We start from the raw sequence: 17,342 nt of genomic DNA, 5'->3' as shown, positions 1-17,342 counted from the left end.
TAGAATTTTTTGTGTGTATTAGAACAGATATAAAATTTGTGATTAATCGTGAGATAACTAGTGAAGTCATGCGATTAATTACGTTTAAAAATTGTAATCGCTCGACGCCCCTAATTTTTAATAATTTTTTCACACAAAAAAATACATGATTAGAAAAAAGTTTAATTAATAAAAAAAAAAGAAAAGAAGATTATTTAAAATTAGGGACATCAGGCGATTAAAATTTGTAATCGTAATCAATCGCATGACTTCACTAGTTAACTCACGGTTTTCATACTCTTAACAAAAGTGGGGGAAATATGTTAAAGTATAAAAATAGTTCAAATGAATTTTTGACGTCTATAGCTATCAATGGCAGTAAATGAGTTAATATCGTGACATGACGACGATTTTTAATAACGCGATATCACGATATTGCCGTTATCGTTACATCCCTAGGGCACAGCTAAACTTGGAATCAAGAAGTTCGGAGAAATGTTTGTATGAAGAAAAAAAGATGCACGTAAAGCTGAGTCCATTTTGATAGTTTTGTTTTGACAGTTGTATTTTACGGGAGGAGTATTCTATTCAAGGATCAAAGAAAGTTGTTAGAACAGTCTTTGATTCTAAATATACTTTCTATTTGATTACATCAATTCCAAGTACAAATCTATTATAAGCTTTGAAGAAAAAAGTCGAAGCAGAAGTAGAAAAATGTGATGATTTGCGATTAATCACGAAAAAATGTGCGATTAATTCGTTTTGAAAATTGTAATTGCTTGACAGCACTAAAAAACATTTTTTAAAACAGTTTGAAGCCTCACATTTTTAAATACACTGTAAATGTATTGAAATTAAATCAAAAATCTAACACTGTGGCTCTCCTTTCCCATATGCGAGGGCATAGCAGTGAGAAATTACACTGGGAAAAACTCCATTCATTTGTTTTCCGTGATAGACAAATAGGTATGTTCCACAAACAAATCCGCAACGAAACAAGGACACAAAGGATATCTGGCGTCCATGTTTGTCAACAGTGAGGGGGTTCCTATGGGGCGAAGTGATTCGGTTACGGTAGACTCTGTCCACCAGCCCGTGGTGTCGCGATGACCTGTTCACGTCCATCCCTGAATTCTAATGACAGCAAAATTTGGAAAACATTCACAAAACAAATTGATATCCTTGTTTAGTTTAAGGTGCGTGGATGTAATTTAACTTCTTTGTTGTACTTTAGACAGCACAATAGTTGAGATGAAATCAACAGTAACTAATAACTGAACATTATTATCGCTAGGGGTGTGTGTTTCACCCAGGATGCAGATATAATTAGTAGGGGTGTGCCCAAAAAAACTATTCTTATAAGAATGGGATTCTCATTTAGTACAATTTAGATTCAGATTTTAAATGTCCCAAAATCGATTTTATTTAAAAAAATTTATACTGTCTTCCCTTTGTTTGTGTGTGCCTTTATTGGGAGCGCTATTCATGTTGTACCCGATTTGGCTACTTAGAGGCAGTGTGGTTCCACGCAGTCTAATACACTGTTAAGTTGCAGCCACATTAGAGAGTAGAAGGAAAAAGTCACGATCAAGTTATTCCAATAAAAGTTTTTTTTTGCAGCGTGGAGCCGTTCTTTTGAGTGATAAAAGTGCCGCGAGTAGCTCGCTAATTAGCATTAGCGAGTCAGACTGGAGTAGATCATTACGATTCCTTGAACATCTATAGATTGAAGCAAAAATCATTGTCAATCAAATCATTTTGAATCAAAAATCGTTCATAATCGAAAATCGATTCTGAATCGAATCGCACACCCACAAATTGGAATCGAATCGCGAGACATTCAAAGATTCCCAGCCCTAATTATCGCTTTTCTATACCAATGCTTATATCTGATTAGACTGTATTTGAAGTAGCAGCTATATTTGTAGATGGTTTGTGTTCATTTCAACAGTAAAAGAAAATCATTAAAAAAAAAAATCATAAAAAGTGGTTTACCTGAAAAGGAAAATCAACTGTGCTGTTTCCAATCTGATTAACATTCGGTAACGATCCTCCGTAGTACTGCCCACGGTTCGGTCCCAACTGCAAATACTGAGTCGTCTGCAATTTCAACTGGAAGCAGATCAGAAAAAAAAGAAATAAATTAAACTAATTATAACCACTAGTAATGAGAGAAATGTGTGATGAAACATGCAACGCTAATTCTGAAAGCGCAGTCCCAAAAGCCCTCAGATGATATTTATTCCAAAATGGAATCCAGTTCCTTTTCCCCCCATCAGGGAGACGTAACGGGTCAATTTAATTTTCTCATTCAAGCTCACTTTAGGCAGGGCAGAAAATCGAATAAGGACTTTGCCTGGTAACGGTCCATTTAACTCCATTTCCAATCTGAGAGTTAATGTCTTTGAATACGTTCACTCATCGCTGTGTTGACAAAGGATTACATATTAGAAGATTTCTGGATCAGAAAGAGGCCAGTCCAAATCCTTTCAACTCCAACACAGCAACAGAGAGGAAGAAGCAGAGGCAGACTCCAAAACCTCAAACAAATGTTTATTAATATTGTGGCAGGCAGTAAATTCAATATGACATTTAGGCAATTATGCTCTCTTACAGGTGCATCTAAAAAAAAAGAAGAAGATAATATCGTAGATGGGTTAATTGATTTCACTTGTTCAATTCAAACGGTGAAACTATTGATTCATAAAGTTGAATTATTATTATTATACTATTTATAATATTCAAATTCCTTGAGATGGTGGTATGAGGTGTGTCAGAAAAGTTCCAGGACTGGTGTAATAATTGATGAAATAATTCTGCCACGAATATCATCTGACATCGTTTCATAATATTCATTCATTCATTGCTATTTGCATTTCGCACAAAACATATGGCCACATTTAGATACACTTGCCTGCAAAAACAAAACAAAACAAAACAAAACAAAACAGCATTGCAGTAATAAGAACAACCTAAATCATCACAGACTGACATCTCGTCACATCTGGTAACTTGCAGCTGGACTTATGACCTACAGTATGCGACAATCTGCCACTGTGGAGGGCGGGGTTGGGAGTGGTTGGGGTCGTAAAGATTTAGAGGCCATCATCATGAGAGTAGAACTTCTAATGCTGAGCATAACATAAACATAAAAAAAAAAAAATCTCTCATAGAACTGAGTTGAAACAGAATTAGAACAATTTCAGAGTTAAAGCGATGCCACCAAACACTGTTTTACTCAACTTTCTTAACTCATTCACTGCCATTGACGACTATAGACGTCAAAAATTCATTTGAACTATTTCTATTAGTTTCATATTTGTTTCCACTTTTGTTAACAAGAGTATGAAAACATTAAAAAAATAATATTGTACATTTAGAACAAATATAAAAAATTGTGATTAATCGTGAGTTAACTATTGAAGCCATGTGATTAATTACAATTTAAAAAATTAATTGTCCGATGTCCCTAATTTGTAATAATCTTTTTTCTTTTTTTTTATCGCGTCAGACGATTACATTTTTTAATTGGAATTTATTGCATGACATCAATAGTTAACTCACGATTAATCACAAATTTTATATCTGCTCTAAATCTACAATATTTTTTTTCTAGGTTTTCATACTCTTGTTCACAAAAGTGGAAAAAAATGTTAAACTGATAGAAATAGTTCAAATGAATTTATGACGTCTATAGCAGTGAATGAGTTAAATGAAAGGGGGGGGGGGGAATGTCTTATTCTTCACATCACAAAAACCGAGCATTTGAACAGGGGTGTGTAGACTTTTTATAACCATAATAATTGCACCTGCACAGTTTTGAACAGAAGAAAAATCGTGGCAATATTTTACATGCCGCGTACAGTCAAAATATTAAAACATTGTTGTTTTTTTCCTGCATTTGTCTTTGACAAGAACACACAATAAATCACTGGTCAGTTCCAAACATCAGAAACTATTACTGTCACGAAACTGTCCCTTTTTTTTTTTTAACACATGACAGGTTCAAGCATAAATAACTATAAATAGGGCCCATAATATGTACACTCAACGACAGTCAGGCCAACATTCAAGGGATTTATTATGGAGGCCCGTATGCTTTATGTGGCTTAAAATCCACATAATCTGACAAGCTTCATCTTTGGTGTGTGGCTTTCAATCATGTAGTGTGCACAGGCTACAGGATGTGTCAGACGAAAAAACAACAACGCTACAGTAACAACACACTTCGCCAAAATCACTGCATTCGCCATTTCAAGTCTCTTAACAATTTGAACAAATATCTAGAAGAGGTACTGTATCTTTCTCAGATTTGTTCTATCGACTCAGGCATTGACGTAACCCTGTTGGTGAATTAGGTTCTGGTACATAAAAATACAAAAAGTGTATCGTAGCTTATTGGAATAAAGTCAGCGAGGACAGAATTAGGTATGGATAAGAAATCCACTGCAATTCGTGTACGACAAAAAGATTTATAACCATTGAGTTTGTTCTTTTTCCTCAAATTGCATTCTGCTACATGACATTGCAATGTCGATTTGAACTTGATTGTTTTTCCAGCCCTACTGTACAATATTATATTCTTTTATGAACTCATTCACTGCCATTGGCGGCTATAGGAGGTCAAAAATCCATTTGAACTATTTCTATTAGTTTAGTTTGACCGCTTTTGTTAACAAGAGCATGAAAACCTAGATTTTTTATTATTATTGTACATTTAGAACAGATATAAAATTTGTGATGAATCGTGGGTTAACTAGTCATGCTATTAATTATGATTAAAAAATGTAATCGCCTGACGCCCTAAATTTTTAATAATATTATCTTTAAAAAAATATATATAAAAAAAAATATATATATATTAAAATTACTCTAAAAAAAGATTGTTAAAAAATAGGATTTTTTCATAATTAATCCCATGATTTCACTAGTTAACTCACGATTAATCACAAATTTTATATCTGTTCCAAACGTACAACAAAAAATAATAATTCTAGGTTTTCATACTCTTGTTGACGTCTATAGCCGTCAATGGCGTGACGTAAAATGTGTGTGATTTTAAGGCATCTGGAACGGATTCACGCCATCTCCATTCCTTTCAACTGGGAATATTGATTGGATTAAATTGAGTTACGAGCCCGGTCGGGATACGAATTTCCCTCGTAAATCAAGGCACCGCTTACACTCGCACGCCCCTTCGCTCCCACCTGCGTGGGACAAAAATCAAATCAACTTTTACTACTGCCATTTCCCTCACCACTCGACAGTTGTAGACTTCAAAAAAACAACGAGGCAAAAATGTATCCTTCTGTTAGCTTTGGTCGTTTGTTATTGTTTATCTGCGCACTCTCTCCAAGCACGTTTGACAGTTCGAGCACAACAAGCGAACACAAGTGAGGAGGCGGAAGGCGTTTTCACAAAAACAGCGTCCTTACCCTGGCAGCACGAGTATTGCTGAGGTCCTTCATGACTTCGTCGAACGCCGCCGTGTCTTGTGCTTGCTTCTGGTTATGTAAAGCGATCTTCTCGCTGAATTTCCGCGGATTGTTCGGAGTCGCCATGTTTCGCTGCTATGCTGCTGCGCTTTCCGACAATGCTCAGTGGCAAGTCAGAGTTAAGGTAAACCATTTCCGGTTACGGGGACCATAGCAAAAATAAAATGTGCGTGTAGTTCGGTATTATTATTTCATGTATTTATTTGAACCCTTAAAGTTCCGGTCAATTTTGACCCATTGTGACATTTTACAGCAATTGGGGTAAACAATTAACTGTGTTCACTGAGGCGGTAGATGGACCAGTATGTGTTGCATCATGTAAAACGGTGGCAATTTTGAATATTTTATTATTTTATTAGTAATATTTTATATCTGTATTTTATGGGGTTAGTTTTTGTGTTGTAGTGGGGAATTTGAAACAGTCCAGAGAATTTTATGTACACCATATTTGAACGATGGATGGGAACCTTTTGTGGGACCAAATGAATGTTTTTATTTTATATACAAAAAAAAGCGTACTTCCGGTTCGATTCTAGCTAATAACTGAAGACTTAAACCGTGATGAGCATCTGGCGGATCGCACATCTGGACTACGGAATCAAACTATAACTCACGTTTTATTGCGCTAGCCACTTGTAAAAAGAGTTTGAACCTCATGACATTTTCATTATCGTTGTTTATTATTGTTGTTGTCATGTGTTTGGAAACACTGTGGTACTTTGACTTGCGAGCAGTGCCAGCCAAAGGGTTTTTTTTTGTTCCTAAGAAGAACATGGTTTGGCTTTCCTCTAACTCCAACTATACAGATTTTTTTTTTTTAGGCCACTGCCGATTTTGGCAGAATAAAAATCCGAAAATGGTTTATCGGCTGATTAATTTTATAGAAATATATGATTCATAAAGTAACTTATTTTTTGGTCCCTTAGCAATAGCAATAGCTTTTTGCAAATATTAAAGCATGTTTCCGCTCCAAACCCATTAATGTATACTGATTAAATAGAATGTAAAGAATTAAACAATTTGTGCATCATGATGAATTCATCGCAACTCCTGGTGTCCACGACCTGGCCACCGGGGGCAGTATAATCCAGTTGTGAAGACCTAAACAAAGAAGACTTTCATAACTACTATAAGCAACACAGTAAACTGCAATAATATCAGTAGTTTTTCGAGAGGATAAGAAAAATATGTAAGTTTGTGTTCATTTATATGTTGCTTAAAGCATAGGTCTCAAACTCCGGTCCCCGAGCGCCACAGTCCTGCATCTTTTTGAGGGTTCCCTCCTCCAACACACCTGATTCTAAGGATCAGCTCGTCAGCAAGCTCTGCAGAAACCTGATAACGATCCGGATCATCTATCTCTAGGAACCGAGTTTGAGACCAATGGCTTTAAGGGTCACAACTATTGATGCTATTTGTGAGCCTGCCTATAGCGTTTTGCATTGTATGTTAGCATGCAGCTAAGCGGATGGCAACGTCGTGCGATTGTTTTCAATACACAGGGTGTATTTTTCTATTCTATTTCTATAGTTTGACAGTAGACCTCAACTGAGCGTGGCAATAAAAAACATGAAACACAAATAATACAAAAAGTCACACGATTGCACCTTGTGTGTGTGCGTGTTGTTTTTTTAACAGGAAAAGAAACTGTCGAGTTGTCTCACCTGCCATCAAAGAGATGATTTGATTCAAAGTAACCATGGCAACATTGAAAAGCTTGTGATTCAAGGGCAAATCGTAGCAAAGGGAATTGTTCAAGGGATCACACTATGAAGTTTATACTTTTTTTTTTAATGGACAAAGAGAAACACATTGCTGCTTCTGGTGGTCTGATTTTTGATGTTGTTTTTTTGCTCTTGAGGAAGAAGTGGGTCTCGTTCCAGATTACCACTGTATTGTCTTTGAATGTGTTTATGGCAAACACTCATGTTGTATGTAGCGAGTCACTGTGTACACACGACAATGGCAATTTTAATATTCTTATCAGAATCCGAGAATGTTTATCAACTCATTCACTGCCATTGACGGCTATAGACGTCAAAAAAATCATGTGAACAATTGATATTAGTTTAAAAAAAAATTCATTTCATTTCGTTTTCATGAAAACCTAGAAAAAAATGTATTGTACATTTATAACAGATATAAAAATGTGTGATAAATCGTGAGTCAACTATTGAAGTCATGCGATTAATTACGATTTAAAAATTTAATCGTCTGACTAATTTTAAATTTTTTATTAGGGGCGTCAGGTTTTCATACTCTTGTTAACAAAAGTGAGAACAAAATGTAAAACTAATAGTAATAGGTCAAATGAATTTTTGACGTCTATAGCCGTGAATGGCAGTGAATGAGTACAAGAGTATGAAAACCTAGATTATTTTTAAATTGTACATTTAGAAAATATATAAAATTAGTGATTAATCATGAGTTAATTAGTGAAATCATGCGATGAATTACCATAAAAAATTGACGCCCCTAATTTTTTAATAATGTTTTCTTTTTTTAAATCGTGTCAGACGATTAAATTTTTTTATTGTAATTAACCGCATGACTTCAATAGTTAACTCAGGATTAATCACAAATGTTTATATCTCTTCTAAATGTACAGTAATATTTTTCTTCTAGGTTTTCATACTCTTGTTTCCAAAAGTGGAAAAAATGTTAAACTAATAATAGTCCAAATAAATTTTTAACGTCTATAGCCGTCAATGGCACTGAATGAGTTAATTATTATTTTTGCTACATTTTACCCCAAGAGACTGGCCCCCAATTTAGAGGGACCAGTCCGTTAATCAATTTCGAATATACACTCTAAAAACAGTTTGAGTCAAAAGTAACACAATTATGGATCAAAAATGGACCCATCCACTTTATGGGTCAATTTGACCCAACTTTCTGGGTTGTTTCATACAAAATGACCCAATTTTTTGACCCAAGTAAAGGATCTGACTAATATGTATGAGTTGTTTTACACTAAAAGACCAATTTTTTGACTCAAAGTTGGGTCAAATCAACCCAAGTAGAGGATCGGTCCATTTGTGACCCATAGTGGGTTATTTTTGACCCAACAGTTTTTAGAGTGTAAACATCAGTGGCAGAACTACATGTTAGGGTAGAGTTGGGCCGGGCTGGGGTGCTTAAGTCAAAATGCCAGGGCCGATTTATTTTGTGCCAGTCGAGTCCTGATTCAGAGGAAACTCACACAAGCATGAGAATGGCACAGTGATTCCCAAAGTGTAGTATCATACAACTAGGACTGCGTTGGCTCCCTCTAGTGGTATGTTAAATAATCACTTCATTAAAAGTTGATGTAATGTTAACTTTTAAGTACAATAATTTGCATCTAATCCTTTGGGACTGCTTCTTATTTAGGTATACATTTTTAACGTACGTACCGGGGCTGCCATGAAAACCAATTTGAATCAGAAAATCGTCTTTGAGTGCGTCATATCAAACTGAATTGAATCTTTTCACTTTGAAATACATTGATAGGTATTATTGAATCATCTGCTATTGTAGAGAAGCACATATCATCTATTTGAAGGGAAATTCCACATTATAAAATAAATTTCCAATTTCAAACGGAACTGAATGGTTTTTCGTTTATTTCACCGTTGGCTAAACATGATGTCATCTAAAATGGCTGTGTTTTTTTTTAGTGCACAGACTGGCAGCAGGGGGAGGTAAAGATTGCTTGTGTATGTTGTGGATCAGTGTTTTGTGAGGACTCATATCATATTGACTCGATCGCTTCCCCTTCGAGGGATTATGCCGAGTATAAAGTAATAATATCAAGTGGCTCATATGTAAAATACACCAAAACGTGATACAGTTGAAGAAGGGAGATGCAAGTGCAGGCATGTTTCATTATAGAGAGTGATATGGTATTTTCACAGAGAGCCTTGACAGGAAATCTCATTATAGCTTCTTCTTCATCCCCCACTTTCATGATATCAGAAAAGAGGAACTACAGTATTATTTTGCAAGTGTAAGTTTTTTTTTTTTTTTGGGGGGTGACAAACTGCTTGACTTTGCTCACAATTCTTTTGGCTTCCTGAGCGGTAAGATGGCTGTTTTATTCTTACATTCGCCGTACTTGATGTCCTGCCAAAATAGCAATTACAGAATATAATCATCTATTTAATTGGGCGTGTCGTAAAAATGAAATGCAGTTTCAGGATGTCCAGTAACTTGAGTAGCGATGAGAAGAAGGGACTTCAGAAGTACAAAAAGTTCAATTGAAATGAGGCCCAATGCAACCGTCTGATTTGGGCATCCTTGTCTTGAATTGATCAAGATCAATGTCAGACTTGGTAAACTCCGGCTTATTATTATAGAGCTTTATTATTATCTTTGCAAAGGAAGAATGTTTGATAAGGTAAGGCTATTCCGATCTCTCGTCTGATGTCGCAGCAACAAGAAAAAGATAGTGAGTACGGAACAAAAACATTTGATTCATAAAAGAATGATTTGAAAATACGGACCTTGAATTGATTTTGTTTAGTAAAGAGAAAAATCAGGTTTCAGTACTTAGGTGTTTTTTTTCAAGTCATGTTCTGTTTACATTTGGTACAGTCGAAACAACATACGAAACAAACAACAAACTTTCATCTATTTATTTATAGGAAAGTGTAACAGAAGGACATTTTGAGTTTTGCAAAATTCCGCTAATATTTATACTCAGTCAATATAACCCACCAATAGTACACTCACAGGAAGATTTCAAGCCTAACTTAAGATGTATGTAAGTTTTTTTCAAATTCCCTGATACTTTTTTAAAGCTAATTTTAATACAACCCTAACAAATAAACCTGATATGATACATATCCATTAGTCTAATAAAGCCTATTTATTTAGAATGCATAATCCTCAGGTTTATGTATTTAGTATTAACAAAGTATAAATACTTTTTTTTTGCATTTTTGGGATGTCTGCATGCAGTTTCATCCCAAAAACATAAAAATGCAAAAAAATTAGGGGAAAAAATGACATACATTTTTCAGACAGCAGTATATTTGTCCTGTATAGGTAACCTGATTATTATGCAATTCAAACAATATAATTTATGTATTTTAAATAAATACTCTCATTATTATTAATTTATAGTAATTATACTTTATTAATACTAAATACATAAACCTGAGGCTTATGCATTTCAAATAAATAGGCTTTGTCAGACTAATGAATATGTATTATATAAGGTTTATTTGGTAGGTTTGTGTTAAAATGTTCTAAAAAAAAAAATTGCATGGAAATTTGTCATGTAAAAAAATTACGTGAATCTTAAATTAGATTTGAAATATTTCTGTGAGTGTAAAGCGTGGAGAGTCTCTGTTGCGGCTTTCACATAAAAAAATGACGTGCCGGCTGCTACCAAGCCATACCAGTACAATATATACAGTACATACACATTACATTTGTAGAGTTGATTTTACTCTAAAAAGACTTTATTTGGTCCCAGTTTAAACAGAGTAAAATTGACACTTTCTACATTAAATTGACATTTTCTCTGAATATTTTACTTTCTTCCAACTGTAAATGTTCACTCTATTTAGACTGGGACCAAATGTAATCTTTTCAGAGTAAAATGCACCCTACAAAATGTACTGTGTATATATTGGGATTTACAATAATACTCAACTATATTTATGATTTACATACAGTATGTACCTGCGGCTGAAAAAGCCTTTGTTTTCGAAATGCACTAGTGCAGTCAATACATGGAGCCAATAGCCTCTCCACTATTCATTACCATTCCCTACTTTTTTTTTTAAATATTGTTGTAATAGAACAACCTTGACAATCTTATTTCATTCACTGCCATTGACGTCTATAGGCGTCAAAAATTCATTTGAACTATATCTATTAGTAAAAAAAAAAAAATCCACTTTTTTACGAAATTATGAAAATATTTAATCGCCTACGCCCCTCATTTTTAATCATCTTTTCTTCTTTAAAAAAAAAAGTATATATATATATATTTTTAAACATTTTTATTAAAAAAAAAAGATAATTGTAAAAAATTGTAATATAATCTTTTTTGGAAAAAAAAAAAGATGATTACATTAAAAAAAGTTTAGATTTTTTTTTTAAAGAAAAGATTATTAAAAATTAGGAGCGTCAGGCGATAACATTTTTTAATCATAATTAATCCCATGACTTCACTAGTTAATCACAAATTTTATATCTGTTCTAAATGTACAATAAAAAAAAATCTAGATTTTCATACTCTTGTTAACAAAAGTGAGAAAAATGTTAAACTAATAGAAATAGTTAAAAATAATTTTTGACGTCTATAGCCGTCAATGGCAGTGAATGAGTCATTTATTTAGTTATTTTGTGTTTCAATAAAATACCCTGTATGTATGTATATATATATATATATATATATATATATATATATATATATATATATATATATATATATATATATAAGTACAGTAGTATAAAAGGAACCTCAAAATGTTGTATGTACAGGTTTAAGCGTTTGCATTTTTTATTTTGCGATTGTTCTGTTCAGTCATCCATCTTTTAATAAACTCGCCAATGCATCTGATTATTATCATTTGGTAAATGGTTAATGGACCGACCTTAAAAAATGGTGGCAAGCTGTATTTGACACCTGTGGAGTGTCTGATCAAGTGTCCATTTTTTTTATATTTGCAGGTCATGCAGTTCAATCACACTTGTGTCCCTGTAAATGGCACCGCGTGTGCAGCCCCTAACTCTCCCGTGGGTCTCGCCGTGGGCCTGACGCTCTTCTTTCTCACGCTGGCCGCCGTTGCTGTTACGATCGCGGTCAAATTCTATAAGAACAAATGGAACCTGCCTCTATTGGGTCAAAGGAAAAAAAGCCAAAAGAAGGACTCCGTGGCGACGACACGGTTTGACCATCAGTACGCCAGTATGGTCAGAACACAGTCAACTGAGAACGCCCCCATCTATGAAAACTTGACGAGGCAGAAAAGCGGTGCCGGGTCGAAGAGCAGGTGTGCCTTTCTCTTCTTACACAATTATGTTTATTCAGAAAAGTATGACATGTGAAAGTGAAGTATCGTCCCTAAAAGCGAACAGAACGGAAACAGATGAAGAAACATTGCACGTGGTGTGATTTCCCCATTTGGCTTTCATGAGAAAAAGCTCCATGTTGACTGGACGTGATCTTCCGAGTAGCCTTTTAGTCAAACAAAACAGCTGATGACTCACTGCTGGACTTTCAGGAATACAAACGGGGGAAAGGAAATCCATTAAAGCACTGAGACTCTGTACTTAGGTAGTAAAAATGTGTTTAAAAAAAAATAAATTGAAGAACTCATTCAACTCCTTTATTTGCATCATAGTTGCTCAGGGCTCAGGTAACAAGCAATCTTGGCTTACTAGTTTTCTGAAGCTGAGCTGTGATTGGCCGTTACTTGAGCCCGGCCGGTGATGTCATTTTTCAGTTGCCAGCAAGTGGCAAAATGGCCACCCTAGGTGAAAACGCATTATTAACTCATTCACTGCCTTTGACGGCATTAAACGTCAAAAATTCATTTGAACTATTTCTATTAGTTTAAAAAAAAAATCCACTTTTGTTAACAATTGTATGAAACCTAGAATTGTTTTATTGTACATTTAGAACAGATATGAAATTTGTGAGTAATCACGAGTTAACTAGTGAAGTCATGCGATTAATTACGATTAAAAACTTTAATCACCTGACACCCTTGATTTTTAATAATCTTTTCTTCAGTTTTTTTTTTTATTCATTCACTGCCATTGACGGCTATAAACGTAAACAATTCATTTGAACTATTTCTATTAGTTAAAATTGTTTTCCACTTTTGTTAACAGGAGTATGAAAACCTCGATTTTTTTGATTGTACATTTAGAACAGATATAAATTATGTCATTAATCGTGAGTTAACTAGTAAAGTCATGCGATTAATTACGATTAAAAACTTTAATCGCCTGACGCCCTTAATTTTTAATAATCTTTTCTTTCTTTCTTTCTTTCTTTTTTTTTTATTCATTCACTGCCATTGACGGCTATAAACGTAAACAATTCATTTGAACTATTTCTATTAGTTAAAATTGTTTTCCACTTTTGTTAACAGGAGTATGAAAACCTCGATTTTTTTGATTGTACATTTAGAACAGATATAAATTATGTCATTAATCGTGAGTTAACTAGTAAAGTCATGCGATTAATTACGATTAAAAACTTTAATCGCCTGACGCCCTTAATTTTTAATAATCTTTTCTTTCTTTCTTTCTTTCTTTTTTTTTTATTCATTCACTGCCATTGACGGCTATAAACGTAAACAATTCATTTGAACTATTTCTATTAGTTAAAATTGTTTTCCACTTTTGTTAACAGGAGTATGAAAACCTCGATTTTTTTGATTGTACATTTAGAACAGATATAAATTATGTCATTAATCGTGAGTTAACTAGTAAAGTCATGCGATTAATTACGATTAAAAACTTTAATCGCCTGACGCCCTTAATTTTTAATAATCTTTTCTTTCTTTCTTTCTTTCTTTTTTTTTTATTCATTCACTGCCATTGACGGCTATAAACGTAAACAATTCATTTGAACTATTTCTATTAGTTAAAATTGTTTTCCACTTTTGTTAACAGGAGTATGAAAACCTCGATTTTTTTGATTGTACATTTAGAACAGATATAAATTATGTCATTAATCGTGAGTTAACTAGTAAAGTCATGCGATTAATTACGATTAAAAACTTTAATCGCCTGACGCCCTTAATTTTTAATAATCTTTTCTTTCTTTCTTTCTTTCTTTCTTTTTATTCATTCACTGCCATTGACGGCTATAAACGTCAAAAATTAATTGTAACTATTTCTATTAGTTTAAAAATGTTCCCCACTTTTGTTAACAGTATGAAAATCGTGAGTTAACTAGTGAAGTCATGCCATTAATTACAAATAAAAAATGTAATCGCCTCTTGCCTTAAATTTTTAATAATCTTTTTTCTTTAATGAATTTATGGCAGTAAATGAGTTAATCACAATGGGGCTACTATGTGAGACTAGTGGGGACACACATAACATTATTTGGCTTCTCCTTTAAAGTCCTGGTAAAGTGAAAAAAAATACATCTTCTCAATTTGACACATCACAGTGTTGCTAACAACCCTGCGAATTATGAATGATTTAAAAGTATATAAAGTGAGGTTTCAAAATCGTAAAAAAAGAAAGAAACCGCTGTGGCTGTTTACGCAGAATGTGTGAAGTCACATCCTGTTGACCATTTTATCAACCCACCAGGTTAGCTCGTGCGCGGAAAACCTCTGCAAGGAGAGGCGCTAGCAACAAGCTAGCTTGTGAGCAAACAGGCTTCCGGTGGCGGTGGGCTTGTCCTCAGCATCACCAAGCAGTGTTGCCAATTCCCCAGTAAATTAGCTATTGGCTGTCCTAAAAGTCACTAGTAGTCGCTAAATGATGGTATTGCCTAATTTGCATAATTCGCAATTTGCATGAAATAGTAATGGAAGAGTAAAAAAAAAAAAACACCCTAAATGAGACCAGAAAGAAGATCGGTCGCGACTCGCTAATCGCCTTTGACAAAAAACAAAAAAAAGTTACCAGATATAGTGAGAAAGTCGCCATGTTGGCAAGACTAAAACCAAGCTTGTTTGGAAATTCAATAATTAAAAAAAGTTACAAAAAAAAAAAATTTGTAGCATTGAGTGAGCTAACTAGCTAGCGAGCTACCTAGATAACCACCTGCTGTCGTGGTAGAAGTGGGCCTGAAAGTATGCAATAAAGTTCTTGAGAAACAAAGAAAATACTAAATTAGCTAACGATAGGCTAAAAAATGAAAAATACACAATACATCTTGTGTGGGGAGAGATTTTTATTTTATTTTTTTAACATAAAAATGTCGTGGTTTTAGGCTAACACAAGATAGCACATCCACCATAAATCATTCTGGAATCATTTCTGTTTGTTCTTTGTGTTTAATTTATGTAGAACTATTGTGTCGGCGACCCTTGTGAGGAATAAGCGGTTAAGAAAATGGATGGATGGATATCGTGTTGCTGTGTTGGCCAGAAAACCCTTGTAAAACAGATTCTGAACCTCGATGAGACGAGTATTTATTTCCAAATGAGTTCCAAGTGGGGGAAAAAAAATCATCAAAAAAGTGTTGATACTTGAAAAATCTATTCATGTAGTAAAGTGAAAAAGTATTTGTACCCCCAACCACTGCAAGTGACCTAACATTTGTACACTAATTAGTTTGTTGATGCTTTTTGCATTTACATTTCTGGTTATTGTTTCTCCACAGGCCGTCTTGTGCGCCCACAGAGGATTTGTACTTGCAGTGTGACTCACCCGATGATGCAATCTACAGTAATGATCCTGCGTGTAACCTCGCCATTCTCCCGGAATCCCGAGATGATGATGTTTATATTGTCCCAGATTCATAGGATAAGACATCACAATCCCTTTTTTTTTTTTTTTTAAGTAATCTTTCTTTCTGTGTACAATACAGCTTGCGAAACAAACCACACGCAGAGTTGTTGCTGGTGCAGCTGCGTTCGCTTCAATAGCATCAATTAATGCAGATGGAATTAAGTAGTACCACACACTTTGACAACACAATGTACAGAATATGGTGATTATATTATTTTTGTGAGACACGTTTACATTAAGACACACAACTTGGAAATGACGATGCCGTATTAGGGCCACGTATAAATATATATATATTTAGAGGGAGGGGGCAATATTCAGATAGAATTTTTTTTTGCCACTTTATATAGTGGCAGATTTGCGAGAAGAAGAAAAACTTATGAGAAATACACGTAGCGTACTACTCGCACTGTTTGTGCCAATACTTTTCGGTCTTGTTTCCAAATAAGGAGATAGTAATTGCTTTAACATAGATTAGCATTCGCTCTTGTTTGCGAAGGTCCACGCCCGGACGATCAAGCATTTAAGTTAATTTGTTAGAATGTATATTTACTTGTACATTTATGTTTCCAAAAATTATTATTTACACGTTCATACATTTTGTTAATTTTTTTGTTCAAGTATCTAAATTGATGTGTCGAATCTGCCACTCTACGTCATTCACTAGCATTTACCTAAAGTATGCTAGCATCTGATTGGATAGTGTTAGTCAGCTGATAGTGGATCAGGAAGTGTTGTCGCTCTGGCTGCGGTGCATGACGACTAAAGTTTATATTTAAGAATGAATCCGTGTCCATCCTGCCTTTTCATTTTATAAACACCACCAACGAATCCTCCAATGATTAGACTATAGCTACGCTACGTGTATTTCTTTCTCGCAAATCTGCCACTTTAATTTACGAGTTTTTTTCTCTCGGAATATTGCTCCCGCCCTCTAAAAAAATCTAATAAATTATACGTTGCCCTAATACGCTGTCGTAGGAAATTGTTTTTTGTTTCTGTTAAAAACAAAATTATGACTCACTCTCACTATGACAACGAGCACGGCCCGGGCATTATCTTCACACAAAGCTATTAAACATTACTTTGAAAGATATGTTATTTAATTAATTATCCTAATAACGAAGTTGCCTAAGTCATATTTAATTAAGCAGTTTGGGAAACAAGAAAAGTGCAGTTGCACCGGTCCAACCTTTACAGATTAATCTACACAGACATCATGAAAAAACAAAACATTTCGCATGTCTGTATTTTGTTTTTCCATTCATATTGTGACAGTAAATTAAAAATGAATTAGATAATTTTGCAATTAGGTTAATAGCTTGCTCACTTATTACTTGACAAATAATATTTCAACACAATCCATGTTATGTAACTGCCAAATGTGTACAGTATCATTCTCGAGCGACTACTATTTTGCAAAATAAACGATTTACAGTACCTCCA

The 17,342-nt window shown here is 34.3% G+C and overlaps 2 protein-coding genes across 5 annotated transcripts in view; one reads left to right on the top strand and one right to left on the bottom strand.

Moving 5' to 3' along the window:
* LOC147180533 (CREB-regulated transcription coactivator 1-like) overlaps nucleotides 1-5,586 on the bottom strand; it is a 27,244-nt gene extending 21,658 nt beyond the window's left edge. For all 3 annotated transcript variants that reach the window (XR_015095078.1, XM_086077277.1, XM_086077278.1), the window contains exons 1-3: nucleotides 5,415-5,586; nucleotides 1,975-2,091; nucleotides 994-1,113 (exon numbers count right to left, since the gene is read on the bottom strand). Coding sequence is in view for 2 of the 3 variants with exons in the window: in XM_086077277.1 (XP_085933403.1) it covers nucleotides 994-1,113; nucleotides 1,975-2,091; nucleotides 5,415-5,540 (363 nt within the window). In the remaining variant the exon portion in view is untranslated. The remainder of the gene's footprint in view (nucleotides 1-993; nucleotides 1,114-1,974; nucleotides 2,092-5,414) is intronic.
* Nucleotides 5,463-17,342, top strand: LOC147180532 (uncharacterized). 2 transcript variants are annotated; one of them, XM_086077279.1, is made up of 3 exons: nucleotides 5,463-5,598; nucleotides 12,141-12,463; nucleotides 15,769-17,342. In XM_086077279.1, the coding sequence occupies exons 1-3, from the start codon at nucleotides 5,539-5,541 to the stop codon at nucleotides 15,908-15,910; spliced, it is 525 nt and encodes a 174-aa protein (XP_085933405.1). In that variant the 5' UTR covers nucleotides 5,463-5,538; the 3' UTR covers nucleotides 15,911-17,342. The 2 variants fall into 2 exon arrangements, with proteins under 2 accessions (XP_085933405.1, XP_085933406.1); XM_086077280.1 differs by lacking the exon at nucleotides 5,463-5,598 and adding an exon at nucleotides 9,476-9,535.

Source organism: Leptonotus elevatus, chromosome 1 (assembly GCF_054856555.1).
Source record: "Leptonotus elevatus isolate MCC_2025b chromosome 1, RoL_Lele_1.0, whole genome shotgun sequence".
Lineage (NCBI taxonomy): Eukaryota > Metazoa > Chordata > Actinopteri > Syngnathiformes > Syngnathidae > Leptonotus > Leptonotus elevatus.
The sequence above is the reverse complement of the archived record's forward strand: the minus strand, read 5'-3'. Positions and strand labels throughout refer to the sequence as shown.

Bases quoted from the DNA above. Each gene is read 5' to 3' on its own strand.
- LOC147180532 (XM_086077279.1), top strand. From the start codon at position 5,539: ATGTTTCGCTGCTATGCTGCTGCGCTTTCCGACAATGCTCAGTGGCAA. The intron at 5,599-12,140 runs GTAAACCATTTC...TTATATTTGCAG, and splicing joins AGTGGCAAGTCAGAGTTAAG to GTCATGCAGTTCAATCACAC. The intron at 12,464-15,768 runs GTGTGCCTTTCT...GTTTCTCCACAG, and splicing joins GGTGCCGGGTCGAAGAGCAG to GCCGTCTTGTGCGCCCACAG.